Here is a 27,962-nt window from a genome sequence, read left to right on the forward strand (position 1 = left end):
GTCGCCGTTGACTTTTTTGTAGAGCACTCAAAATAGTATAACTTTGTCCGGACAAGTAAGGGTCTAACGTCGCTACAGAAAAAGTTACAGGCGTTCCAAGGAAGTATACTTTGAGAAGCCTTTTCTCCATTTTAAAACAAGATAGGATGGTTATTTTACAAAACCGACAACACTTTGACCGAGTAGTTTTTTGTGCTGAACAAAAGTGTCATATAAACATCTGTCAAAAACCGTTTTTTACTTCACTTAAAATGCCACGTAAGCTACGTAAGAATATACGTAAGAGGAAGGGAGCATTGAAACATCCAATAGTAAAACTGACACCACAACAACAGTTGCAACAACAAATGATGAATGACCCCACTATGTTGCAACAAATGTCAAGCAACCCTATGCTTTTAAACCGAGTTATTGGTGCACAGAGTGGAGGTTTAAGAGCGGCACTTTTAGCGAAAATGGCAGGCTATGGTGGAGCTGCAGACGGAACAGCTTATAACCCTCAAAGTCAAATGAATTTGAGTTCACTCAAAAATCAAATAACAGATGTCAAAAAGTCAAACATAGACATACAGAAACAAATAAGTGAAAACGAAAAGAAACTAGAATATGACAGACACACAAAGAAACTCAATGAGTTAAACGTAGAGAAAAAGAAGAAAGAAGAACAACTAAAGAACTAAGTACAGAGGAATATGCGAAAAAAGTGTCAGAAAAAGCAGCAGAAGTAGCAAAAATGGAACAAGATGTTATAAATTTGAAAAACCATACTACTCAATATAAAGTACTGAAAGATGAAGAAATAAACAAAAAGCCCTGAAGACATATATGGATAGCGATGAGTATAAAAAGAAGTTGAAGCAAATGTAAAGGCAAGAAAACTTTTACAGTTGCAAAACCAAACCGTACAGTATGAAAACTTAGCACAAGAAAGTAAAAATAACGACGCAGCCATGCAAAAGGCAATGAAAAGCGCAGAATATATAAAAGCTAATAATGACTGGTTAGATGCCCAAGCCAACGCTAAAGCAGCCCAACTTATAGGGTCAATAAGGACAAAAATACAAGCGGATGAAGACAGTTCAAATGAAGCTTTAATGAATGCTGACTTTAAGAACGCCTTCGAAGCTCTTCATAGTAAGGTGAAACTAGTGAACGACTTCTCATCTGGAAAGAAACTGAAGTCTGAAGGTTTCGACAACGAGTTAAGAGAAGTAGCACAAAATATGACGAAAATAACAGATGCAGCAACGAGACAGGCAGTTCAAAGTGCCTATGACGCCGTTAGAGCAACTGTTGTGGAAAGTCAAGAAAAAGAGTTACAACAGACCAAAACAGACCTAGTAAATGCTTTCTTAAAAACGAAAAGTCAGGTAGGACATTATGCTGCAGGATGGAACATATGTGCCAGCTGGTGGAACTTATATACCAGCTGGTGGAACTTATATACTAGCTAGTGGAACTTATATACCACCAAACCCTCCAAGAGAAGCACCTGCACCAGGACTACCTAAAACATTTACATCGTCACATGGACACAGACACAGGCATGCACCAAAACCAGCACACAACCAACAGTTCAAAACACTGCACCACAACCAACAGTTCAAAACACTGCACCACAACCAACAGTTCAAAAACACTGCACCACAACCAACAGTTCAAAACACTGCACAGCAACAACCACAAACAGAGCAAGGACATAAAAGAAGTAGAGAACAAGGAAACCAAGAATTCTTAAAAATGCTTAAGGAAGACTATGGTTACCCAGATACTCTTGACTTTAGTGACAGATATAAAGAAGCTATTAGAAAGTTCAAGGAAGGAAATACTGACCCGAACCTATTTAGCTTTATGGTTCAGCACCAAATGGGATATAATTTCAAACCTGGAAAATACAAGCTCGCTAAGGGATATGATTTAATAGCATATCATCCAAATGACATGACTGAATTTACTCCAAGATATTTGGTGTCAGAGCTAAACGATAATTCAACTCTCTTCATGAAACGCGTAAAAATAGAGACGGAACGAAAGAAGAAAGTTATGAGTCCGGATGACTTAGATAGGGAACTTGTTAAAAACGGTCTCGAATATATGAAATGCCAGCAGATGAGGTACAAGAAACTCCACAGGAAGAAGTTCAGATACAACCAGACATGGAAGAAATAGTTCAGCAACAACAGCTAGAAGAGCCAGAAGGAAACGAACAAGTCCCTCCTTTGGAAACTAACTTCACAGAACTAGATGAAGATTTGGAACAGCCGAAAAATCTTGACCCTCAACAGAGTATGCGGAGAATATGGAATCTTTCCAAGAGTCTAAGAAAAATTCAGCTGACATAGTAGAAGAATATCGAAAAATGTTCGCCGACATACAAAAGACTCCAACATCAGATGAAAATCCAGCATAGAATGGAAGTACTGAAAGATAATGTACACAAATACAACAATCCTTTTTACTTACGAGCATATAACGTTCAATCTTTGGATGAACTCGGTGAAAATAAAAGGTTAAATTTCAACAAAACATATAGAAATGAAACATTGTTTAAAGTTCATTCAGAACCTAGCCAATATGGAAACAAACCTACTTTTGTTTCTGCAGACGATGGAACTACAATGAGATGGGTCATAAAGCTAATCCGGATAGTGGTTCATAAACTTACAACCACAATTCCAAGAAGTTGTAGACGCAATGGAAGTGAATGGTGAACCAGATGTAGCTGGTATTTTCAGCGCGGCTTTAATGCCATTGAAAGATATGAAAGATGCAGATATTTTTGGACCAGTATGGAAAATGAAATAGTTTTCTACGATGTTAGAAAACATGTTAGAAAAGGTGTTAGATCTAACATTCTAACATAAACATTATTTTTTGGTCATTTACACTCATTTACGAAGAAATCTCAACAAAGTCTTTACGAAGAAGTCACAATAAAACATCTGTCACTTTTCAGGGAAAAAACATTTTTATTGTATATAAAATGAATTTTACAAAACCACCGTTACCCTTCTTTGGAAATAAGAGTAGATGTAAAGATATTCTATTGAGAGAACTTAAGAAACTACCGAATGGTCTAACATTTGTAGATTTGTTCGGTGGAAGTTTCTATATATCTCATTTGTGCCATACTGTATTTCCTGACTCAAAGATTATATGCAATGACTTCGACAACTATATGAACCGTCTCAAACATATACCAGACACAAACAAAATATTGAGTGAGTTGAAAGAAAAGATACCTATAGGTAAGATGGAACGTATACCATTAGATAACAAAAATACTGTCAGAGAGGTTTTGAAAAAGGCAGAGTATATTGACTGGGATAGTATATCTGCTAGACTATTATATAGTGGTGCTATAAGAGTTCATGACATTGAAACACTTATGTCAAAAGTTTTATATCTTAACTATACAAATGTTTTCAAAGAGAACATAGAAAAATATATTGAGGGTATAGAGTTTGTGAGATGTCATTGGACAGAGTTGTATGAAAAATATAAAGACAAGGAAATGTTTTCTTTATAGTGGACCCGCCGTTCTTTAACACATGGGATTTTTCAATACCAAGTAGACTGGACTTTGAGAGACTCTTTAGAAACTTTAGACGTTTTACATAACCATCCATGCTTTTACTTTACATCCGATAAAAGTGGTTTGGAAAGTGTATGAGATGGTTAGAGGACATACATGACTATGAGTTTAGATATGACAAGATAGAATATGAGAGAGGTCCTATAAACCGGAAAAAGTGTCATAACAAAGAAATTTTACTAGTAAGTAAATGTGGTTTGAAATAGGACTACTTGTTTTAGGTTTTTTCCATTGTGTCATTTATTTCTTTGACGTGGCAGAAAAGTACAGAGAATATGAAGATGAACCAATGCCTGCAAATGTTCAGTATATGTACTCGTAAGAGATATTTTTATCTAATATTAAATGGACGCACAGAACTTAGCGAATGCACAGCAACCTGGACAACCAAACCCAGAGAATATTCCAAATGAAGTTAGAATACAAACTGCAATGGCAAACTATGGTCAAGTGCCAACAGATGTACAAATGCAAACTGCCATGTCAAATGACGCTGCGTTAGGTTTGCCACCATGGTATGCAAATATGAGATGGAAAGAGTTTTATACAAACCCTGAAGTGGGATATAAACAACTCTATGCAGATGACGCGAACACAGGAGTTGACCCAGAGTATGTTTTCTACCAGAGGAGAAATAGAATGTATGAGCTCCAGTTAAAGAATGCTATGGAACTCAACAGGAAACGTAAGAGACTAGGTGGACATTAGATTTTTACATATAGTAAAATGGGTTTTCAGTAGTATTGGAAACTTCTTTCGAAATGTTGGAAGAGGTATATGGAATGGAATAAAATCTGTCGGAAGAGGAGTATGGAACGGAGTCAAAAATATTGGCAAAAGAGTAGGTCAGTTCGTTGGTATTATACCTAAAGACCCTGAACCAGAAGAACAAGCTCCTGTTATACAACAGCCTGAACCTGCACCACAGTCAAGTTGGCAACCAAATCCAACACCTCAACCGTATTAAAATTATATTTTTACCGTTCGATAGTAGTTGTATATGAGACTAAGTTCTAAGTAAAACGCATGGTATAATGGAACTATTCTCTTTCTTCCATCTGTTGTAAACCATACTTGAAAATCCGAAATACTTCCACTCGGTGGTTCATATAGCTTTGTAGGTTTTTCGTAAAAGTCATTTGCCAAGCATAAAAAAGAGTTTTGTGCACCAGAAAATGAAGCATGAACTATAATAGCATCTGAGTCGAAAACATTTTCATATGTTCCATTAGGGTTTTCGACTTCATAAAAGTTCGGGTGTACTGGATATTCTGCAGGCTGATTTAACATCCTCAAAAATCTATACCATGCCAAGTTGTTATATTTTGTAGAAATATAAACGTCTTCTCCAAGGTCTTCTATTCTATTGAATTTAACAGTTGCATTTTTCCTGTCATATAAAATATCGAGATGGTACTCTCCTTCGTCAATGTTGTACTGTTTTGCATATTCGAGATAGATATCGTTTATTTTTTCTTGAAAAGCTTGAAGAGTTGTTTCTAAGTTTACAAGCAAATTCACTTGTAAAAGTTTTCCCTGTTCAAATTTCTCATACGTATGTTTTTCTTTGTTATAGTATCGAATTTCAAAAGCGACCGTAAATGGGAACCCATGTATGGCTTCTGAAATGAACTTCATTCTACGAAAGCCAATAGCTTTTGTGACGGATGGGTCTCTTAACCATCTTAGTGGGTAGTCAAAACGATAGCCTTCATGTTTTACGGTCTCTGTCTCAAACTTTTGACCGACATTCGTAAAAAGTTCATCTAATGGTTTAGTTGTAGCAACTCTTGAATTTTCTTTTTCTATTGGAAGCATATTTTATCTAGAATAAAAATGTCAAATGAAACAGCGTCTATGAGAGAAATACAACACAACCGACAACTCATTTTGCAAGCTCTAAATAAGAACACAACAAACTTTTCAAACTATTCTAAGATATCTGAGTCATTGAAAGAAGGAACTTAAAACTGACATTAAACCCAATGACAGACGAGTTTCTGTTTCAAGACAGTAAGAACCATACTGTTTGTATAAATCCAACAAAAAGAACTTTAAACGAGAAACCTATAGATGAACTTCTTTTGAAAGCAGATGTTGACAACAAAGCTGACAAAGAGTATGTCATTGAAAAAGTTCAAGAAGAACATGACAGAGCAGATGCAACATATGCAACAAAGAGAACACAAAGCTGACAAAGAGTATGTCATTGAAAAAGTTCAAGAAGAGACATGACAGAGCAGATGCAACATATGCAACAAAAGAACATACTCAGAACTAGCAGACAAAACATATGTTGACAATAAAATGTCAAGTGAAGTGACAAGAGCTGAAAACGAATATTCTAAAAAGACATACACATACCATTGCAAATATTACAAACTTACAAGAAACCTTAAACAGGAAAAGTGACGTTGGACATACACATACCATTGCAAATATTACAGACTTACAAGAAACCTTAAACAGGAAAAGTGACGTTGGACATACACATACCATTGCAAATATTACAGACTTACAAGAAACCTTAAACAGGAAAAGTGACGTTGGACATACACATACCATTGCAAATATTACAGACTTACAAGAAACCTTAAACAGGAAAAGTGACGTTGGACATACACATACAAGTTTTACAACTTTTACAGCAGATGATATTACACTAAACACAACCTTGCCAAGTAAAGCTCCAACAATACCACCGGCAACAAGTCTTGTAGATACTTTGATATCTAATGACAATAGTATTATACATCTAAGACAGGAACTCAATGTGCTTAAACAAATTTTGCCGAATCTTATTTACCCGGTTGGCTCATTGTATGTTTCAATGAACTCTACCAAACCAGAAGTAGTACTTGGTTTTGGAACTTGGACTCAAATAGTCGACAGGTTTTTGTATTGTGCAAACTCTTCAAAGGAAACAGGTGGAAGTAAAACGATTTCAGGTGAAAACTTACCTGCGCATAGTCACTACGTAGATTTAACTACATCTCTAGAAGGTTGGCATAAGCATAGATATTGGGATTGGTCAAGAATGACAAAAGGTAAAGGATATGATGTTAAAGACGACGTTGATTTTGCTATAAATTGTTACTGGGATGACACTCAGGGAGGAGGAAGCCATACACATAACGTTTCAGGATATACGCAAACAACGGGACAAAGTAAAGACTACATGCCACCTTACATGACAGTTTACGCATGGTATAGAAATGCTTAGTCGTCATTTTCAACTTCTTTAGCATATTCGTCAGGAGTTGTCTTATATTTGTTAGGAACTGTTTTTGAAAGTATACCACCTTGAACTTTGACAAGTTTGAAACGAGGTCTGACAATAGTAGTTTTATCTTCTGCTTGCAGTCTGTACATTTTGCCATGTTTGCCTAAAACTTCATAATATTCTCTTGTATACTTTCTTCTATTTTTACGAACACGAATGTGAGTACCTGTCGAGTTCCCATTGTTGTCATAGTCAATAGTATTTTCATATGGGTCGCGTTTGGGTATTTCTATTTTTACTTTGTCGCCTTTCTTAAGTTTGAAGCCTGGCATTCTTTCTTGTCTATCCCTCTTAACTAAACTATTAAATATATAGTCTTTCTCTAAGTCAGGGTTGTTTTTCATTTCTTCGGGGGAGTGGTTTCCCAAACCTTTTTGTTTACGGGTATTGTAAATATTTAAAACTTGTCTCATCTTTGCCATGGAGAAGTGTCTATACTTGTCGTCATATGACATTTCATCTACCTCACCACCTTGTGGTTGGTTTAAGTCTCTTAAGATTTTTATACAACTGTCAATGACACCAAGAGCAGAATGGTTTTGGTCGACAATGAAATATTGGTTTACATTTTTTGAACGCAGATAGTTTTTAATATCGTCTGATTTGAAAGAACTTTCTTGGTCAGATGTCAGTTTTGTTGGATGGTATTTGTCAACAAATATTGTCAAAGCAGTTTTCACATCTAAAATAGCTTTGGACTGCAATGGTATGGCTTCACAGTATCTTGTGTTTTGACCGACAAATATTAGCCAGTATGGTGGTCCATCTGTTCTAACTCTCGGAATGTTTTCCAAGATATCCATAAACCAAGCATTTGGTGTTGAACTAAAGATTTTTACCATGAGTGCTTTCTTTGTTGCCTTAGAAACATAGGGGTCCTTGTTTGGATTCGTCATTTTTATCCTATAAGAAATGGGTTTATTTGGCGCATTAGCAGGAGTTGCATCCAGATTTTTGCCCGCAGTGGGAACAATAGCCAGAGGTGCGTTTGGAATTGGAAGGAAGATTTTGAGTACATTAGGTATACTGAAAGAGAAAGCTCAGCCTATTATACAAACTGTACAGAAAGGTTGGGATGTAGCACGAGATGCAACAAATCTTATTCCAAATCCTGAAACAAGAGGAAAAGTTCAAGGATGGATGGACAATGTAGGAAGAGAAGCAGGAAACTACTATAACAAAGCAAATGACTACTATAACCAAGCAGGGCACTATATGGACCAAGGTGAAAGATTCTTTAACAGAGGATATAACCATGCACAACAGTGGGTAAACAATAACCAACCGCAACCACCTCAAACTTGGGGAATGTAAAGTTTTTTACTGAGATGAAATGAACAATACAGCATTGAGACAAATGGGTTCAAGATGGATTTGTCGACTTCCAGCAGTTACACAACCACGTGTTTGTCAAGTTCTTCCTATACCTCAGGAAGTTTTAGACCGACTTAAAAAACCTAAACAACCAGTTGAAAACAAAACAAACTAAAATTTTTACTGAGATGAAATGACCGAAGAAGTTGAAACGGTAGATTTGACACCACAAACAAAAAGTTCAGAACCATTGTCAAAACCTGTCAAAGAACTTACAGATGAAGAGAAAAATTCAATAATAGAAGGTGCCAGGTCTGGAAATACAAACCCTAACTATAAAGTCACTTTTCATAGAAATGGAACGGCTAGTATCTCAAAAAAGAAACAGACTCTCACAAATAAAATATTGAAGTCTGAAGGAATTTTCGAGACAACAGATGGAAAAGTATATTTTACCGACCAACAGTTCATTATAGAACATCTCATTGACTTAGAGTCGAAATATTCTAAACTTTACAACAAACACAAAAAGTTGAAAGGAAAACAAAAACAGATGGCATATGATATTTACGAAGATGTTAACGACACAACTGTTCCTGCAAGTGAAGTAAAGTCAGATGAACCGAAAAGTGACGAAAAACAGATAGAAGAAGGGAAGCCAAAAACTGAAGATAAACCAAAACCAAAGTTTAGTTTCCAAACTAAACCAAGTCAACCTTCATTAGCTGGTATGGGTTGGCGTCAAAGACTTCTGGTAGCTGGTGGTTATGTAAAGTAAAGGAAAAATATATTTTTTTATTTTTATTTGAACTGTACGCTGAGTTTGTTGGAACAGACCGTTGGGAAACTTGTTTGTTAGATGAGAAATAAAATATTGCATACCATTTTAAAACATTTATTTTAAAAATATATTTTTTTATTTTATTTGAAATGTACGCCGATTTTGTTGGAGAGGACCGTTGGGAAACTTGTTTGTTAGATGAGAAATATGAAATTCACTGTTGTGAGTCATTTGAAGTCAGAAACAAAAAGACAAAAAGAGTTTTAAGCGAATGGGAGCAAAATGACGGATATGCTAGGATGAGGATTGGTGGAAAACACTATTTAAAACATGTTGTCATTGCAACTCATTTTATACCGAATCCTAACAATCTACCTTTTGTAGACCACATAAACCGTATAAGAAACGACAATAGACTTGAAAATTTACGTTGGGTCACTTGTTCTGAAAACAATAAGAACAGAGGCAAATTTCGAGATATTGTATTCGAATTTGTCGACGAACTAGAAGATGAAGCAATTGAAATTACAGACTATGGTAAGCATACGTTTGAGTTTTACTACTATAGCGAAGAACAGGACTCTTTCTACCTTTATACCGGCGTAAACTATAGGAAATTACAAGTATATTTTACTAAGGATGGCTGTGCTCATGTAAACGCTAGAGATACAGATGGAAAAAAAGTTCATATATTTCTTAACAAATTCAAGAAGCTATATGGCATACAATTTTAAAACATTTTTTAAAACAGTATATTTTTACATATATTAAATGTTTCAGGTTGAAAAACAAAGAACAAAAGTAGCAGATACAAAACCGTTAGACTATATCTTTACAAACGCTGGTAGGAATATATCAGATGAAGAAATTTCATCCCGTACTTACAGGTTTGACTATCCAATTCGTTGGCTTCAAAGTCCTTCAGATGCAAAGGCAATAGGATTTAGAAAAGTTTTGTTTTCAAAAAGAACTAACGCGTTTATGTTCGCAGTATATTTTCATGGGCGGTATAGAGGTCATGATGGTCTAATAGACAAATTTGATGAAATGAGAATCTTTACAGTTCGTTCAGACGAAAGTCTTGAGAAGACTCTAAATGACTTTCAAACTCAAATAAACAAATACTACTGGGAATTTCAAGAAAAATACGATTCTTTACTAAATGGAACATACTATCTGAAACTAGAATATGACAAGATGAACTCAACCGTTTCATTTCAAAAGATTGAAATTAACCCTCCAAGAGATACACAGTTTTTATTTTGGCAAGTAGACAAACGTTCTTGGGCACAATTTCTTCGGTTACTAAACCAGAACGAACCATTACCACCTGACGGTCCGTTCTGGTTTATACGCCCACCAGCAGATTTGACAGTTTATAGAAACGTGTTTGACCCTCAAAATGTTATGTGTCATGCAAGTTTCAGTTCAAGCAACAACAGTTTTCTATGTATTGGTAAGGACTTTTATGACTTTGCTTCTAAATTCTACGAACCACCTAGTAACAGTTTCTCTGACTTTCAAGTTTGGTTCACAACAAACGGTGTGCAGCATATTATTCCATTGTACTACGACTTTTATCTCGAATTGTCTTTCATATATAACTACGGAGAAGTGCTGAAAAAGTACTGAAAAATAATGTTTAGGTGAAGAGGTGAGATTTCACCCGTTTTCTCACCTGTTTTCTCACCTGTTGAATTTTCATGAATTTTGTGCTGAATTCGACAAAAATGAGTTTTTGGTTGAAAAAAGAGGTGGAGCCAAAAGTGGCTCGACCTCAAAACAAGCATTTTGTGAAGAATATACCAACCCGCGGAAAACAGCGGGTTGCTTTTTATACAAAATTCAACAGGTGAATTTTCATGAATTTCCTTAAGATAGAAAAAAATATATTTTAGGCGACCAGGTCACTCGGTCAACTAACATCTTTTTGAAAAAGTGTGACAACATGACATTTTGACAACAACACAGGAAATAGATTTCATCGTATATTTTTTGTTAAGACTTCATCGTAAATGTTTTGTTGAGACTTCATCGTATATGTTTTGTCGAGATTTTTATCGTTGTGGTCCGACGGTTAAGCCATAAACGAATGTCCGACGTCCCACCAAAAAATATTTTTTTATTTTTATTGTACGTACTGAAATGACAGTCGAAGCAAAAACGTTCACGAACAAATCTAATGGCGAAACATTCACAAAAGGCACTTACAACGGTATTGAAGTCTTACGTAGAGACAAGGATGGTTATATAAATGCAACAAAGATGTGTCAGCAGTTTAGGAAAGACTTTAGAAGGTTGTTGGAAAATAAGTCCTGGGAAGAGTATTTTAAGGCATTTTGTGAAGAATATACCACCCCGCGGAAAACGGCGGGTTGCTTTTTATACAAAGTTCATGCAGGAATTCCTGATGAAATCAAACAGGTTAGAGGAACGTATGTAGACCCAAGACTCGTAAACTATATAGCAATGTGGGCTTCTCCAAAATATTGCATAGCAGTTGGAAAAATTATGGACTCCATAGACAAGAAAGTTCATGAGAAATTAGATGAAGAAGAACTTGAAGATACAGTAGAGAATGCAAAACCTTTGTTTGAAGAAGAAGTTAGAAAAATGCATGAAAAACAAATAGAACATGAACGTGAGATATGTTCTGGTTATAGAGATTCTCCATACGAACTAGACCAATGGGAACAAGAAGATTTAAAGAGAGAATTTAGAGAATATGAACTCGCTAAGATAGCATTAGAAGCTGCAGAAGAGAGGTTAAAAGCTTGGGGTTGTTTTGTACAAAAATATTGTGAGTAAATGAACCATTTTTTTTCGACAAAAATAATGTTTATGTTAGAATGTTAGATCTAACATGTTTTCTAACATGTTTTTTCACCCGTTGGATTTTCATGAATTTCATCGTAAATGTTTTGTCGAAACTTCTTCGTTTATGTTTTGTCGAAACTTCTTCGTTTATGTTTTGTCGAAACTTCTTCGTTTATGTTTTGTCGAAACTTCTTCGTTTATGTTTTGTCAAGACTTCTTCGTAAATGTTTTGTCGAAACTTCTTCGTTTATGTTTTGTCGAAACTTCTTCATCGTAAATGTTTTGTTAAGACTTCTTCTTCGTAAATGTTTTGTTAAGACTTCTTCTTCGTAATGAGCGTAAAAGACCCAAAAATAATGTTTAGGTGAAGAGGTGACATCTCACCCGTTTTCTCACCTCTTTTCTAACATCGTAGAAAACTCTCGAAATTCATGAATTTTGACACTTTCACAAAAAACATAAAAAATAAAGTTAGTTTTTTTAAAAAAATATTTTTTTATTTTTATTGTAAGAACATGTTAGCAACAACAGCACCAAACTCTTTAGTCATGAATCCAACATCTATGTTAGTAGAGATGAAAAGCTTCATTCCTTCTTCATATACTTTCGAAACAGAAATCCAGAAGATAAAGCAAGAACTTTTAACAAATAATTTAGACTGTAGTGCGAAAGATGAAACAAATGAACAGTATCTTTACGACATGCAGGACCTCATCGACCATCTACCCAAACTTCCTGAAATCCAACAACAAAAGCTTACTATTCCCGAATTCGATGAAATAGAAGTCAGACTGACTGACTCAGTAGAAATAAAGAAGTTCATACGAAAGGTAAATTATGAGTTTCTAGGATTTCATTGCAACCATAAGGTTATGGACAAAGATTGCGACATGTTATATAAGAACATCTCTGACATATATAAATCTGGGGAGTTTAAGACCTACGACAACTTTGTTTCGTTAGTTGCAAAATGTGTATGGCAGATAAGAGATAAAGATAGAAGAGGTAAAGTATGGAACGAACAGATAAAACCTGCATGTTTTGAGTTAAAGAAAACCATTGACGCTTTAGTTGTTCTAGCAGGTAAGGTTTCAGAATATAACGCAAAAATGAACCCGCAATGTTCAAAATGTAAAGCAGCAATGAGGAAATATAACTACTCCGTCAAAGAGATAGAACGTATGCGAAACGACTATGCAGATTTAAAGAAAGAAGCAGAAAAACCAGCAGAAGATAAAATGAACATGTTGACATTTCTGAACAAAAACTATCCAACAGCAGAAGATTTCCTATTATCTGATGTCAAGAAGAAGTATAAAGAAACTTTCGGTATCGTTAAAACATTCGATGTACTAAAAGAAGAAATAGAAGCTACGAAATTGTTCAGGATTTCAAATATACATCGTACAATTCATGTAAAACGCTTATAAAATAACAGGTGAGAAAAGAGGTGAAAAAACAGGTGAAATCTCACCTCTTCACCTAAACATTATTTTTTGCTGAATTCTGAGTAAAATGACCAAATTTCATTATATAACTGTTATGAGTGACGAAGAGAACTTTGACACTTCGTAAAAAAAATCCCTGAAATCATATCTTTTATACAAAATTCAAGAGGTGAGAAAAGAGGTGAGAAAACAGGTGAAATCTCACCTCTTCACCTAAACATTATTTTTATTGAATTCCGTATGAAATTTCATGAGTTTTGTATGTTTTAGACCATGTTAGAAAACATGTTAGAAAACATGTTAGATCTAACATTCTAACATAAACATTATTTTTATTGAATTCCGTATGAAATTTCATGAGTTTTGTGTGTTTTAGACCATGTTAGAAAAGAGGTGAGAAAACAGGTTAGATCTAACATTCTACCCTAAAATATATTTTTGCTGAATTCAGCACAAAAATCTGAGTAAAATGGCATATGTTTGCTTACCTCGGAAAAACCGAGAGAAGAGATTCCGTACGAAAACAGTGAAATTTCTCTAGACCGACTTCCTTCGGTCTTGCATAAAACTCTATGAAAATCATGAAGAACAGCGAGTAGGTAAGAAATCCTGGTCGCCTAAAACTCTATGAAAATCATGAATTTCCTTAAGATAGAAAATAACGCTAATTTTATTTTTTTTATTTTTTTATTTTGTATGTAAAGACAGATATGTCAACAACAGAGAACACAACAACAGTTATAGTCCATGAAGCCATAAATGAAGAATATGAGTGGGTTCAGTTTAACAAACAACTCCGTCTCATTCGTTCGGTCAAAGACGATATGTACCAAATGCAAAGTATTTTGAATACTCTTCGTTCTACAAAGCAAGCACGTCATTGGTTTGAAAACCAACAGACAAAAGAACTTTTAGAAGAATTTCCTCATATGTTTGCGAGTGGTAGAAAACCGCGGGTCGAGATTCCGTACGAAAATCGTGAAAATTTGCCAAACGGTTTAAGAGGTTGGTATGTACATAGACTTCTTGTAAATGCTGTTGCAATGTGGGCTTCACCTCGTTACGCTTGTTATATTTTCATGATGTTAGACGAAATTCATAGACAAGAACGTGAAGAGCTAGAGAACAAGCTTGAAGCAAAAGACAAAAACATACAGAAAAGAATACCACGTTCGGTACCAAAAGGAAAGGAAAAGAACTATAAGTATATGATTTATACTGAAGAGATGGAAAATGAAGAAGACAGTGACATGGTTATGTTGCATTTAGTCAGAAGAAACAACAAGAGCTTTTACGACCTTGCTAAGATTTACAAATCTGACAGAAATTGGTTCTATCGCGAAAACTTACCGATTTCAATGACTCCAAATGAAGATGTGAAACAAATAGTTCAAGATACGTTACCTCAAACACACTATGATATGAAAGGTTGTACAATTCTTACCTTCAAAGAAGATTTGCCATTGTTAAAGGAAAAAATAACAGAGTATTTTGACAACTTCAAACAAGTAGGGTAGATGAACCATTTATTTTTTACGCTTGACACCAAAGATGGCTCAGGTAGCTCTATAAAGTAAATTGCCTTGTCAAATCCTTCTGGCATTCCGAGTCCTTCCTTCCGACATTCCAAGTTCTTCCTTCCGACAGAAAAAGTTTTTCCATCCGACAAGAAAAAATTTTCCCGACAACTGGAAAAAATTTTCCTGTTGTCCGTCCGTAAACCATTCAAATTTTCGAAAATTGAGAACTTTTTTCCCGACAACTGGAAAAATTTTTCCCGACAACTGGAAAAAAATTTCCCGACAACTGGAAAAAAATTTCTTGACAACTGGAAGAACTCTTCCTTCCGACAGGACACAAACGGATGGCTGACGTTCCTCTTCCTGAATGTCTTCCAAAGCCAGAAGAACCGACAGCCCCAGCACCACAACAGACTAAGACTAAACACTTACATTTTTCAAGCTTGACTTTTTACAATTTGAACTTTGTTCGCGTAGATGTGAATTCTGAAAGAAGTATGAGGGTCTTGTATGACTTTGTACTTCTCCCATAGTTCATGTCTGTCAAACTTACCTGCCATGGACTCTTTCATAAGTTCCATGAAATCGTCTTCGGACAATCCGGGGAAAAGTATAATATCAGTAAGTATTCTTTTAACATCCTTACTTAAACTCTTTGCTGTCTGTACACAAATGACAACTGAGATGTTAAAGTGTCTGAGCTTCTTAAGAATTCGACACATGTCTTGTTCTCTATTCTTTAACAAAGGATGAGAAGCAAAGTCATCTAAGATAAGAAGACATCTGTGAGGGTAAGTCTTCCAATCGTAAGATTGCAATTTCTTCGAAATGTATTCTATCTCTTTCTGTTTGTTTCTGAAGTGTTTCTTCTCTAATATTCTCTGCATTTCCTCATTTGGGTCTTTAAACTTAGAATTGACATACTCATTTATAGCATTGTACTTCAAAACTCTTCTTTGGTACTTCTTTATCCAATCTAACAACTCAGTATCCTTTATACATACTAACTTAGACTTCTTTATAATATCTTTGAACGAATTGACGGTTTGATCGAATTGACCAGAAGTACTACAAATAACAACTAACTCATAAAATGGGCTCTTCTCATCTAGTTCTTGTTGTTGTGCAGCCATTTTAAGATAAGTGAAAGTCTTACCCGACCCAGGTGGTGCGATTAGACCTGTTATACCATTCTGAGCAAATAAGAACTTGTCATGTATAGGCTTTATCTGAGCATTTTCTAACTTCCTCTTGTTCTTGTTTAAAACATTCTCAAATTTCTTGTCAATGTCAGCAAACTTTTTTTCTAACATATTTTTAGAAAAATTAAAAATTTTATCTTTTAGGAAATGTCTAGCGATTTCGCTATCTATATTCGAGACAAGCTTTTCGACAGCAAAACATCTGTCGACCATAAAATCTTACATAGTGTAAACAAGAAAGGGGAATTTGTTCTAAAGTTCTGTTTCTGGGAATATGACAAGAACCATAAAACATTAAGCAGAGCAGTCTTAAAATTTGTCAATGACAGACTTGTTGACAGAGATGACGCCGATTGGAGAGATGAAGTCCAACAAAAGTTCTTAGAATGCAAAGAAGACACATGCGCTGTTCTTGAAGATGAAATAGGAAACAGAATAGAAGAGCTATTAAAGGACAAAGAACTTTTACAGAAATATGGTTCTGAGAAATTTGACATAACTCCACCAGAGAAGAAGAAGAGAGAAAAGAAAGAAAAGAAAGTAGAAGAAGAGAAGAAAGAACCTGAACCAGTTCCAGAGAAGGGGAGATATGACATGTAAAAATAAACTTTTATTTTTAGAACATTTCTGGGTCAATGTCAATGTTCTCTTCCTCTTTAGGAGCAAACACTGGCTTAGACTCTAAAATCTTTTTACCTAATTTACCTTGAACTTCAACTATCTTAGACTCATAATATTCATAGTCGTCTGCTTTCTTTGGTTCATAAGGTATAACAAGTTTGTATGCTTTGCCTTCTTTAAGGTTTGAAAACCTTCTGTCAAAATTTTCTTTGACTGCTAACAAACCTTCTATGTCTAAGTCTTCAAATTTCGCACCATTTTTAGTCACAATAGCAAACTTAACAGGTTCGATGTTCCAAACTTTGTCATATGTAGACTTTTCAAAATGGTAGAAGTAAACATTCAAATAAGCGAATGGGTCTAGTTCTTCTTTAAGTCCTGACATGTACTTGTTGACTGAGATGAATTTCATCATCTTTTCTATCGGATAAAAAAATATTTTTTTTAAAATTTACTCATAAAAATTTTTCTTTGTATATACGCCGTTCTGAACATCTAAAAGACTTTTGACATTTGCCAAGAATGTACGTTTAGAAGCTGCCATATAACCATACTCTTGACAATATTGTTTATATGAATCGTACAATGACCTTTCATCTAAACACTCAAAGTTAGTCTCATCTATAAACAGTTCATAAACACTCTTGTTTGCTTCTAACAATGTTTGTCTCTCTTCGGTATGTGGAATTTGTCTTGGATTGAACTTTGAAATATCTAATGTCATGAAATATGAGAACAAGTGGTTGTAAAAGTCAGATGTCAAAGTTTCTGCTAAGTCGTCAAAATATTCTGTATCTTGCATATGAGAATCTGACGTTCTGACAACTACATATCTTCTGTCAGAACTTTCTAACTTCATCGGAACAACATTGTTTGAAACCATGACGAAGTTTGCAACATTTTCACAAACTCTTTGGTCTTTATATTTTCTTTCAACAACTCCAACTTTATCTGTTATAAGACTCTTCAAAGCATCTGAGTTTAAAACCTTTGTTGTATCTATACTTTGAAGTTCGTTACATACTATAAGTTTCATATTCTCTATTGAAGAGTTAAATTTACCGCAGATGTTTTCTAAGTTTGTCATATTCGGGTTCGAATAGCCCTCTAACAGTTTGCACAAAATATCTGTAAAGAAAGTATTCTTACCAGTTCCTTGTTTTCCAATTATAATGAGAGCAGTTTCATTTTTAGCACTTGGATATTGTAAGATGTTTGCAAACCAACATAAGATATACTCATAGACTCTTTCGTTTCCATTGCATATAATTTCTTTGACATGGTCTAACCAAGCTTCTATAATATTTTCTTTCCATTCTACTTGTTCATATTTATATCCAGTGAAGATAGAATAGAATTTTGGAGATGGTGTATAGAACTTTATACCACGAACTGAAAAATCTTCTAACTTTGACAATAAGATATCCCAAGCATCTAACATCTTCATTCCAACTTGTATAACTTTTATTTTCTTAAGTTTCTGTCTACATTCTTGTTCAGACACTATTGTTGCTCTTGGTTTGTTAAAGACAACATCCCATTCTTTCATAACATAACATTCTGGGGCAGAGTCGACATAAATGACTAAACGTTTCAAATTCTCGACTGCTTTGTTATAGTCTCGAAATGGACACATATTTCTGAATGCTTGGAAGTCATAAAAATCTGAAACATCTATTCTGTACATTTTTATAAAAAATAAAAAAAATATTTTTTTTTATTCTTGAGCTATTTGTTGCATTTGTTGTTCTTGAGCTATTTGTTGTTGAAGTTGTTCTTGTAGTACAATACTTTCACCAGTTGCATCTTCCAATTCGAAACTTTCTGCCGTCATTGACAAATACATAGGACATAAAAGTTTTACAGGAACAAAGTTTGCGTCGACTAAGGTTAAGTTTATGTTTGCTAAAGTGTTTGAGTTCACTAAAGCTGAAAACTCTGCATTCGAATGAACAATAGGCAAACCAGCAGAGAAAGTATTGTTTATACGCATAAGTATCTTTTGGTCATAATAGTTTCTGTCAACATTCGAATAGCACTTTGAACCTAAGTTTGAAACAATATATAAAATAGGTGTACTTAAAGTCAATGGAACGGATAGACCTTGTATGACACCTTTTCCTGTTATAGGAAACTGTTGGTAGTAAAAACCAGATATAAGTTTTGTATTATAGCTCATATCGTTTATACTAAACTCAGTCGGACATCCAAACATAATGAAACCTGCTCTAGTTGCAGCACATGTTACATCCGTCCTTAAAGTATTAAATAAGTCAACAAAACCTGTTGGTGGTATATCTGAGTAAGTATCTTCAAAGAAGTATTTTTTACCATTCACAACAACAAAGTCTTCTGGTGTCAAAAGAGCAAAACAGGCTTTAGTCGTCATCGTGTTTAAGGTCAGTTTACAATATCGTCCTTGAGGACTTTGTAAGTTTGTTGTTATAGAATTATATGACTCAGGGTTTTTAGTCGTAATAGTATAAACCATTATATCTTCTGCCATTTACTTAGCAAATAAATTTTAATGAAATGTTGTGGTCGTCAAATATTTTTATGACGTCTGGGAAACTATACTTTAAGTTCAACGTTTCACCTCCTTTCATAACGTATATCTTGTCAATGACATTATATGAAACACCACAGCAAGCAATGTCGGGCTCTATTTCTTTGATGTTTTATCGTCTGCCTCTGTCAAAAGTTTCAATAGTTCTTTCAAAACTTCACGAGGTGCGATGACATATGAGTTCACTTTTACAGGGTTGTGTTCGACCAAGTTTAACATTATACCCAAAGCTTGACAAATCTTCTCCTGAGTTTTAAGTTTGTCTTTAAGTTGTTGGTAGTCATTTCGAATATCTGCAACAGAACTTAAGTCTCTGCTAACTTCAGGGTATGTTGGTTGTTCTTTTACAGGAACTATTGTTATACCATCTTCGTCTTCGTATGGTTTCCCCACTTCAACATCTCTTTCTTTGACATTGACAACAACACTTTGACTGTTTGTTTGAGTTGGTGAATTTAACTTCACATCTGCCACCGCCATTAAACCTTTTGAAACACTCACGCTTCTATTTTTCGGAAATGACATTTTACTTCAAATAAAAAGATGGACGTATTCGAGTATCTCTTCGAATTGAAGCAGAACAAAGTTTACACACACAAACAATACAAATACATTGACAGAATAGTTCTTTATACAAACAATGGAAAATGTTATAGAATAGCAATATTTGCTGAACCAAAATATTTTCATAAAGCAGAGAGAGTTGGTATAACTGAAATGGTGAAAGTTCTTGAAGCAGACAAAAATATAACAACAAAACTGACCGATATTTCTAAAGGTAAGTTTATAATACAATATTATGTTAAGACTGGCGTACTGTCAATATTTGACGGAGAGAAGTCAGTTCAAGAACAACTTACTGACCTGCTGCCAAAATCTGCTCGATGGAAGCTGTCGTTATGCCAATCTGAGGAGCCCCAGCAGGTTTCATCGAACGAATCTTCAAAAGAGCATCTTCCGTGAAAAGTGCTATTGGTTTTGTAAACTTCTTTGCTTTCAATTCATCTGGACCGTCTCTGTCACCAGTATATTGTATTTGAACTGTACCAACAGTTGAAATACCACCCATAAAGTCTTCTGAGTCAGCAAATGGAATGCCAAGCCAAAGTTTGAACGGTCTCCATTTGTATATTGAGTTTTTTGACCTCCTGTATGAGTCCATACTTTCACATATGGCATAATAGAACTTTGCATTTCAGGGTTAATGGTTGTTGTGAAGTTGTTGTTAAAGTTCATAGCATCTAATGTCAAGTTGTATGACCTCATATCCTCAACTGTAGAATATTCTTCTCTTGGATAGTATTTGCCATCTATGTTTATATGGTATTTAATACCAGGGTTGTAGAAGCAAGAATAGTCATTTATAGTTCGTCTGAACAGTACAAACATAGTATCTGCATGTTTCATTGCAGTTGTTAAGGCAATATCTGTTCTTGCACCTGGGTCAGCACTTTGGTTTCAACTTCACCTGCAAAGTCTTTGACAGATATTTGGTGTATAGGGAACATAAGTGGAACTGCAATATATTTGGCAGCTAAAGCATTTGAAATATCTGGGTCCAACATATAGACTGCAAGTCTGCTTTCTATTCTCTTGCATTCAAACTTTTCGCATGTAAACTTAACTGGGTCCCAAGCAGTTCCAGCAGCATTGAAATAATAGTTTACTTCAGTGTTGAGGTTTGAGAAACCAAAGTCTAAGTCAACTTTGTCTTTGCAAAAGTCACAGAACTTGGCTCCACCAGTTCCAGCTACAGCAATGCTGAATGGGTCTTGTGTTGGTGCAATGACTAAGTTATTTTTGCTTGGAGTAAGTTCGATAGAAATTTTTCCTGCCCAGTTTGGCAAGTATCTTAAAAACCTGAAGATGAGGAAAGATGACAAAGGAACTCTAAGTTTCAGTTTTACTTTAGTGACAGCATTTCCATCTGAACCAGAAAGGTTAACATAAAACTCCTGGAACGTTAGGGTCAAGTCTTCTTATTTTCTCAATAGTTGCATACTGGTCTGTTTGTTCTCTAGCTTGTGGTTGTACTGAGTTTCTCAAAGCGAACCATTCATAGTTTGCCCATGTTACTGTTTGAACTAAGTCAGAGTTAGAATATATCTTATATCCCATGAAAACTTCTGGAGCATATTGGTATCCGACATAGAAAATTCCATTGCAACCTTTCTTGTCAGACAACTTGGCAGAAGGTTTTATTTCAATGTCTTGTTCCACGTATAAGAATGAGTTGTCAATAGAAATAATATGAAACCTGTCGCAAGCAATATCTACTGTTGTTGAAGAACCTTCTCCAAACTCACCTACGTTTCCATAAGAAACAGCAGTTGTATATTCGTAAGTTCCAGGAACTATTTCTGACCTTCTAATGGCATTGTCGCATTCGTTATACCATTCGGAAACATTTCCATTCATAGCATCCAAAACTGTTGGCGTTATATTCTGAGCGGCGTACATTTCATATGAGTAAAAATATAGAATAGTTGGATTTATATGTCATAATAGAACCCACGTGGACCAAGCTTTACTTTCTTCCTGACTGAGTTTTTAACTCTTCTTTTTCCTTCATTGCCCTCTGCTTTCAAGTTGTTGCATCTTTGCATTATGTTCATCTAGTATGTTGCAAATTTTCCATGCCCTTTTTGCCTTTTGGCTCTGGTCGCCCATCTCAGGTAACCTATATCCTAGAAAGAGTTTGTCATAGTCTGTATTTGAGTCTTCGCGTATTGTTTGCATGACTCTTTCCTGAGTTTCCGGTTCAAGCTCTTCAAACAGTGCCTGTCCATATGGAATAAGCTCGTTTCCAAATATATGTTTTTGTAGCCATTCTGGTTTTCTTTCCATGTTACCAACTATATCTTTTGTGAATGGGAAGGCTTCTACCCAATCTTTCAGTCTTGCGTCGTTTATTTCTGTAGTTGGTTTTATTTTGTCAAGGAACATGTTTTTCAATACTAACATTTCATTTGGTACTGTCCATTTGAGTTTTCTTAAATATTCATCCCTTCTCAGTTCATTGTCTGCAAAGTAAGTTTTTATGACATTTTGCAAACTTTCGTTTGCAAGGTCATGTACAATAGGTTCTCTTCCTTCGCTCTCCCTAACTTTCTTTCTAAACTCTTCACCAAATATACCATCTCTATGGTTCTGTGTAGTTCTTTGAGATAAATGTTCTAGAACGTCAGGTGTTATATTTCCATCAGCCATGTTCATTTCATACTGGTCCAAAATATCTGCATGTTTCATATCTTTCAATGGCATTAAAGCCGCGCTTAAAATACCAGCTATATCTTGTTCACCATTGACTTCCATTGCGTCTACAACTTCTTGGAATTGTGGTTGTAAGTTTATGAACCACCTATCCGGATTAGCTTTATGACCCCATCTCATTGTAGTTCCATCGTCTGCAGAAACAAAAGTAGGTTTGTTTCCATCTTGGTTAGGTTCTGAATGAACTTTAAACAATGTTTCATTTCTATATGTTTTCTTGAAATTTAACCTTTTATCTTCACCGAGTTCATCCGAAGATTGAACGTTAAATGCTCGTAAGTAAAAAGGGTTGTTGTATTTGTGTACATTTTTTTTCAGTTCTTCCATTCTATGCTGAATATTTTCATCTGGTGTTGGAGTCTTTTGTATGTCGGCAAACATTTTTCGATATTCTTCTACTATGTCAGCCGAATTTTTTTTAGACTCTTGGAAATATTCCATATTCTCCGCATACTCTTGTTGAGGGTCAAGATTTTTCGGCTGTTCCAAATCTTCATCTAGTTCTGTGAAGTTAGTTTCCAAAGGAAGGACTTGTTCGTTTCCTTCAGGCTCTTCTAGCTGTTGTTGCTGAACTATTTCTTCCATGTCTGGTTGTATCTGAACTAGTTCTTCCTGTGGAGTTTCTTGTACCTCATCTGCTGGCATTTCATATATTCCGAGACCGTTTTTAAAAAGTTCCCTTTCTAAGTCATCTGGACTCATAAACCTTTCTTCTTTCGTTCCGTCTCTATTTTTTACGCGTTTCATGAAGAGAGTTAAATTGTCATTTAGCTCTGACATCAAATATCTCGGAGTAAATTCGTTCATGTCATTTGGATGATATGCTATTAAATCATATCCCTTAGCGAGCTTGTATTTTCCAGGTTTGAGATTATATCCCCTTTGGTGCAGAGCCATAAAGCTAAATAGGTTCGGGTCAGTATTTCCTTCCTTGAACTTTCTAATAGCTTCTTTATATCTGTCACTAAAGTCAAGAGTATCTGGGTAACCATAATTTTCCTTAAGCATTTTTAAGAATTCTTGGTTTCCTTGTTCTCTACTTCTTTTATGTCCTTGCTCTGTTTGTGGTTGTTGCTGTGCAGTGTTTTGAACTGTTGGTTGTGGTGCAGTGTTTTGAACTGTTGGTTGCTGTGCTGGTTGTTGTGTTGGTTGTTGTGTTGGTTGTTGTGTTGGTTGTTGTGTTGGTTTTGGTTGTTGTTGTGGTGCATGCCTGTGTCTATGTCCATGTGACGATGTAAATGTGTTAGGTAGTCCTGGTGCAGGTGCTTCTCTTGGAGGGTTTGGTGGTATATAAGTTCCACCAGCTGGCACATATGTTCCATCTGCAGCGTAATGTCCTACCTGACTTTTCGTTCTTAAGAAAGCATTTACTAGGTCTGTTTTGGTCTGTTGTAACTCTTTTTCTTGACTTTCCACAACAGTTGCTCTAACGGCGTCATAGGCATTTTGAACTGCCTGTCTCGTTGCTGCATCTGTTATTTTCGTCATATTTTGTGCTACTTCTCTTAACTCGTTGTCGAAACCTTCAGACTTCAGTTTCTTTCCAGATGAGAAGTCGTTCACTTGTTTCACCTTACTATGAAGAGCTTCGAAGGCGTTCTTAAAGTCAGCATTTGTTAAAGCTTCATTTTGAACTGTCTTCATCCGCTTGTATTTTTGTCCTTATTGACCTATAAGTTGGGCTGCTTTAGCGTTGGCTTGGGCATCTAACCAGTCATTGTTAGCTTTTATATATTCTGCGCTTTTCATTGCCTTTTGCATAGCCGCGTCGTTATTTTTACTTTCTTGTGCTAAGTTTTCATACTGTACGGTTTGGTTTTGCAACTGTAAAAGTTTTTCTGCCTTTACATTTGCTTCAACTTCTTTTTTATACTCATCGCTATCCATATATGTCTTCAGGGCTTTTTGTTTTATCTCTTCATTTTCAGTATTTTATATTGAGTAGTATGGTTTTTCAAATTTATGACATCTTGTTCCATTTTTGCTACTTCTGCTGCTTTTTCTGACACTTTTTTTGCATATTCCTCTGTACTTAGTTCTTTCAGTTGTTCTTCTTTCTTCTTTTCTCTACGTTTAACTCATTGAGTTTCTTTGTGTGTCTGTCATATTCTAGTTTCTTTTCGTTTTCACTTATTTGCTTCTGTATGTCTATGTTTGACTTTTTGACATCTGATATTTGATTTTTGAGTGAACTCAAATTCATTTGACTTTGAGGGTTATAGGCTGTTCCGTCTGCAGCTCCACCATAGCCTGCCATTTTCGCTAAAAGTGCCGCTCTTAAACCTCCACTCTGTGCACCAATGACTCGGTTTAAAAGCATAGGATTGCTTGACATTTGTTGCAACATAGTGGGGTCATTCAGCATTTGTTGTTGCAACTGTTGTTGTGGTGTTAGTCTTACTATTGGATGTTTCAATGCTCTCTTCCTCTTACGTATATTCTTACGTAGCTTACGTGGCATTTTAAGTGAAGTTAAAAAGCGGTTTTTGACAGATGTTTTGTTATGACTTCTTCGTAAAGACTTTGTTAAGATTTCATCGTAATGAGTGTAAATGACCAAAAAATATATTTTATGTTAGAATGTTAGATCTAACATGTTTTCTAACATGTTTTCTAACATCGTAGAAAACTCATGAATTTCTTCGTAAAGACTTTGTTAAGACTTCTTCATCTAATTTCTCATGAACTTTCTTGTCTATGTTTTGTTAAGATTTCATCGTAAAGACTTTGTTGAGATTTCTTCGTAAATGACCCTAGTAGTATATTTTTGGTGTAAATTTCATGGAAAATTCACGATGTTAGAAAAACATGTTAGAAAAGGTGTTAGATCTAACATTCTAACATAAACATTATTTTTGGTGTAAATTTCATGAAAATTCAAGAGTTTTAGACCATGTTAGAAAACATGTTAGAAAACATGTTAGATCTAACATTCTAACATAAACATTATTTTTGGGTCATTTACACTCATGAACTTTCTTGTCTATGTTTTGTTAAGACTTCTTCGTAAAGACTTTGTTAAGACTTCTTCGTAAATGTTTTGTTAAGACTTCTTCGTAAATGTTTTGTTAAGACTTCTTCGTAAATGTTTTGTTAAGACTTCTTCGTAAATGTTTTGTTAAGACTTCTTCGTAAAGACTTTGTAAAGACTTCTTCGTAAATGTTTTGTTAAGACTTCTTCGTAAATGTTTTGTTAAGACTTCTTCGTAAAGACTTTGTAAAGACTTCATTTATACTAAACATCTTCGGGGGCTAGAAGGCACGAAGTGCCTGGAAGCCATCCCCCAAGAAAAAAAAAACTTCATTATACTCATTCATCCTCAGGGCTAGAAGGCACGAAGTGCCTGGGAGCCCCACTCCCTTTTTTTTTTTTTTTTTTTTTTTTTTTTTTTTTATAAAAGTCTTAAGTGCTTGTGATCAGACAAATCTGTTTTTCAATAAGACATCTTAGAAAAAAATTGTAACTTGACTATTTCAATATCATAAACACATTTCTATTGTTATAAAAGTCTTAAGTGCTTGTGATCAGACAAATCTGTTTTTCAATAAGACATTCTGATTCAAAACTTTAAATTATATCTCTACCTTATATCAATATCTCTTTTACATATAATATTAAAGCAAACAATGCCTTCCCTACTTAATTCTACTATTTTATTTTCAATTAATTTCATATTCTTTTATCTTTCACCTTTCTCAATATTTCTAAACGCAACTTCACAGTACATTACATTTAACCACCACTTTCTTTTTATCATAAATTTATTTTTTTAATCTTTATCTTTTTTATTTCTTTATTATTTTCTTCTTCATTTAATATCTTATTTCATCTTTCACCATCTTTTTAATATTACCTATTGTTAACTCTTTATAATAATCTCATTCTGCAATTTTCATAAATACATTTCCTATAAAATCTTCTCAATTCATTTCAAACACATTCATAAATAAAATTGTGAAATATTAATATACTATATAAAACTAATATTTTATAATTCATTATTTTTTTGAATACTTCTCAGTTTTTTCTTATTCAATTTTTACTAAATAATTTCTCATTTTCTTTTTATTTTTATTCATTCTACATGCTGTTACTAGTTTACATATCATTAGCCGAAAAAATAATCATATAACAATCTTACCACATGTTAAATTTTTGATACATATGATTATTTTGAAATTTAAGAAATCGATTTCAAACATTCTAATAATGTCATAATGCAATCAGACAAATCCCAATTATTATAAACACTATAACATCGATTTTGACTTTAATTTTGAAATCGATAAAATATCTAGAAGATAAAAACTCATATATTTTGAGTGTAAACCTATTCAATTGTATTTTACTAAAGGATATAGATTCATTCACGAACTTAAATAAGTGTTCACTACATTAAATTCTCATTATTTAAAATCTGATTATTTGGCTTGTTCTTTAAAATCAAGTTTAAAGCCTACCATAGTGTGACAGGTACATTGCTAGAGACTATACTACAAGTTGGGCTATTTTAATTATAAATTAAAATAATAATTTTCATTCGCATTACACATCCTAAGTCCAAATCAAACTTGACCGATATGTAATGATAGCTAATAATATATACTTCAATGCTATATAAATGAATACCCTTAGAAACAAATATAAAGAAAGATATGAATTTTTTAAATTTTCACTTCACCTAAAATCATTCCGATCCGTAAAGTATTGAAATCTATCCCGATTAATCGTGATAAAATTGAATGAGTTGATCCCAATTTCCCGATCAATCCCGATGCCAAAAGATAAGTCCCACTCAAATATTTATTCATATTAAAAAATTATATCATTATAATTTGCTTATTTCATCTTCATTGCTGTAATTTTTAATCTTTCAATTAGTTCTTTTGGTACGTATTCTAAATATTCTTCTTTTGTATCTAAAATTGTTTTGATAACGAATTCTAATCTTTCGTTTTGCAAACTTTCGTCTGTAAAGTAAATCTTGATTGAAATCTCGAGTATCTTGTTTACAAAACGATGGATACTTAATGTGTGCATTGAAACTGAGAATTTATTAGAAATTCTGAATAAAAGTAATTTATTTGTTACTTGAGATGGCTCAAAGTTTTCCAAAACGTATTGCAGAATATCGCTTTTCCAAATACAATTCGTGAGTATTAGATTAGCTAACAAATCTGCATTTGTATTTCCAAATTCCGCGAAAAGGCGCTCTAAAATAACCGTTTTGTAATCTGACCTGAGAATCGTATAACCCATTAAATGAATTTTCTTTGATATTGCCTGTTTGTTTGAAAATATTTCTTGTATTGATTTTTCATTTTCAATTAGTAATTTGTCACATTCTCTCGTAAACATATTGTAAATATTAATAACGTTTTCTTCATTGTAACTTGTCTCATCACTAAGATTTGAAATAACGTTTATAAAAATTTCCGCAGCTCTTGATGGAAGCAAAAACTCCCTGTGTGTATTTATAAATGATAATAGTATTTCGGATATCACGCAATTTTTTGGTATTTCGTTAATAATTAGATTTAT

At 34.3% G+C, this 27,962-nt stretch overlaps 16 protein-coding genes and 3 pseudogenes across 19 annotated transcripts, besides 4 other annotated features; 12 read left to right on the forward strand and 7 right to left on the reverse strand.

Moving 5' to 3' along the window:
• Nucleotides 1–25,811: part of a mobile genetic element that runs on past the window's edge.
• TVAGG3_0745140 (protein of unknown function, DUF4106 family) lies at nt 252–582 on the forward strand (the record flags this gene model as incomplete). Its single annotated transcript, XM_051244983.1, has 1 exon — nt 252–582. A coding segment is annotated over one exon (331 nt), but the record flags the coding sequence as incomplete, so codon positions are not given.
• TVAGG3_0745150 lies at nt 1,224–2,286 on the forward strand (annotated as a pseudogene). The gene has a single exon. A coding segment is annotated over exon 1 (1,063 nt).
• TVAGG3_0745160 (uncharacterized protein) lies at nt 3,941–4,303 on the forward strand (the record flags this gene model as incomplete). Its single annotated transcript, XM_051244984.1, has 1 exon — nt 3,941–4,303. The coding sequence occupies one exon, from the start codon at nt 3,941–3,943 to the stop codon at nt 4,301–4,303; it is 363 nt and encodes a 120-aa protein (XP_051091571.1).
• On the reverse strand, nt 6,815–7,774 carry TVAGG3_0745170 (uncharacterized protein; the record flags this gene model as incomplete). Its single annotated transcript, XM_051244985.1, has 1 exon — nt 6,815–7,774. The coding sequence occupies one exon, from the start codon at nt 7,772–7,774 to the stop codon at nt 6,815–6,817; it is 960 nt and encodes a 319-aa protein (XP_051091572.1).
• TVAGG3_0745180 (uncharacterized protein) lies at nt 7,791–8,192 on the forward strand (the record flags this gene model as incomplete). The annotated part of the gene is made up of 1 exon (XM_051244986.1): nt 7,791–8,192. The coding sequence occupies one exon, from the start codon at nt 7,791–7,793 to the stop codon at nt 8,190–8,192; it is 402 nt and encodes a 133-aa protein (XP_051091573.1).
• On the forward strand, nt 8,212–8,367 carry TVAGG3_0745190 (uncharacterized protein; the record flags this gene model as incomplete). Its single annotated transcript, XM_001298847.1, has 1 exon — nt 8,212–8,367. The coding sequence occupies one exon, from the start codon at nt 8,212–8,214 to the stop codon at nt 8,365–8,367; it is 156 nt and encodes a 51-aa protein (XP_001298848.1).
• TVAGG3_0745200 (phage tail repeat-like family) lies at nt 8,386–8,970 on the forward strand (the record flags this gene model as incomplete). The annotated part of the gene is made up of 1 exon (XM_051244987.1): nt 8,386–8,970. One exon carries the CDS (start codon nt 8,386–8,388, stop codon nt 8,968–8,970), a length of 585 nt encoding a protein of 194 aa, XP_051091574.1.
• Nucleotides 9,123–9,707, forward strand: TVAGG3_0745210 (His-Me finger endonucleases family; the record flags this gene model as incomplete). The annotated part of the gene is made up of 1 exon (XM_051244988.1): nt 9,123–9,707. The coding sequence occupies one exon, from the start codon at nt 9,123–9,125 to the stop codon at nt 9,705–9,707; it is 585 nt and encodes a 194-aa protein (XP_051091575.1).
• TVAGG3_0745220 (uncharacterized protein) lies at nt 9,745–10,605 on the forward strand (the record flags this gene model as incomplete). The annotated part of the gene is made up of 1 exon (XM_051244989.1): nt 9,745–10,605. One exon carries the CDS (start codon nt 9,745–9,747, stop codon nt 10,603–10,605), a length of 861 nt encoding a protein of 286 aa, XP_051091576.1.
• Nucleotides 11,119–11,781, forward strand: TVAGG3_0745230 (uncharacterized protein; the record flags this gene model as incomplete). Its single annotated transcript, XM_051244990.1, has 1 exon — nt 11,119–11,781. The coding sequence occupies one exon, from the start codon at nt 11,119–11,121 to the stop codon at nt 11,779–11,781; it is 663 nt and encodes a 220-aa protein (XP_051091577.1).
• On the forward strand, nt 12,306–13,220 carry TVAGG3_0745240 (organellar and viral DNA polymerase type B; the record flags this gene model as incomplete). Its single annotated transcript, XM_001298848.1, has 1 exon — nt 12,306–13,220. The coding sequence occupies one exon, from the start codon at nt 12,306–12,308 to the stop codon at nt 13,218–13,220; it is 915 nt and encodes a 304-aa protein (XP_001298849.1).
• On the forward strand, nt 13,949–14,755 carry TVAGG3_0745250 (KilA, N-terminal/APSES-type HTH, DNA-binding family; the record flags this gene model as incomplete). The annotated part of the gene is made up of 1 exon (XM_001298849.1): nt 13,949–14,755. One exon carries the CDS (start codon nt 13,949–13,951, stop codon nt 14,753–14,755), a length of 807 nt encoding a protein of 268 aa, XP_001298850.1.
• TVAGG3_0745260 (protein of unknown function, DUF4106 family) lies at nt 15,479–16,071 on the reverse strand (the record flags this gene model as incomplete). Its single annotated transcript, XM_051244991.1, has 1 exon — nt 15,479–16,071. A coding segment is annotated over one exon (593 nt), but the record flags the coding sequence as incomplete, so codon positions are not given.
• Nucleotides 16,108–16,560, forward strand: TVAGG3_0745270 (uncharacterized protein; the record flags this gene model as incomplete). Its single annotated transcript, XM_051244992.1, has 1 exon — nt 16,108–16,560. One exon carries the CDS (start codon nt 16,108–16,110, stop codon nt 16,558–16,560), a length of 453 nt encoding a protein of 150 aa, XP_051091579.1.
• On the reverse strand, nt 16,577–16,996 carry TVAGG3_0745280 (protein of unknown function, DUF4108 family; the record flags this gene model as incomplete). The annotated part of the gene is made up of 1 exon (XM_051244993.1): nt 16,577–16,996. The coding sequence occupies one exon, from the start codon at nt 16,994–16,996 to the stop codon at nt 16,577–16,579; it is 420 nt and encodes a 139-aa protein (XP_051091580.1).
• Nucleotides 17,033–17,554, reverse strand: TVAGG3_0745290 (Poxvirus D5 protein-like family; the record flags this gene model as incomplete). Its single annotated transcript, XM_051244994.1, has 1 exon — nt 17,033–17,554. A coding segment is annotated over one exon (522 nt), but the record flags the coding sequence as incomplete, so codon positions are not given.
• Nucleotides 19,072–19,627, reverse strand: TVAGG3_0745300 (annotated as a pseudogene). The gene has a single exon. A coding segment is annotated over exon 1 (556 nt).
• On the reverse strand, nt 23,866–24,881 carry TVAGG3_0745310 (annotated as a pseudogene). The gene has a single exon. A coding segment is annotated over exon 1 (1,016 nt).
• Nucleotides 25,804–25,974: a mobile genetic element.
• Nucleotides 25,975–27,134: 1,160 nt separating this feature from the next.
• Nucleotides 27,135–27,200: a mobile genetic element.
• A 12-nt stretch (nt 27,201–27,212) lies between these two features.
• Nucleotides 27,213–27,962: part of a mobile genetic element that runs on past the window's edge.
• On the reverse strand, nt 27,261–27,680 carry TVAGG3_0745350 (uncharacterized protein; the record flags this gene model as incomplete). Its single annotated transcript, XM_001291913.1, has 1 exon — nt 27,261–27,680. One exon carries the CDS (start codon nt 27,678–27,680, stop codon nt 27,261–27,263), a length of 420 nt encoding a protein of 139 aa, XP_001291914.1.

This window comes from Trichomonas vaginalis, chromosome III (assembly GCF_026262505.1).
Source record: "Trichomonas vaginalis G3 chromosome III, whole genome shotgun sequence".
Lineage (NCBI taxonomy): Eukaryota > Parabasalia > Trichomonadida > Trichomonadidae > Trichomonas > Trichomonas vaginalis.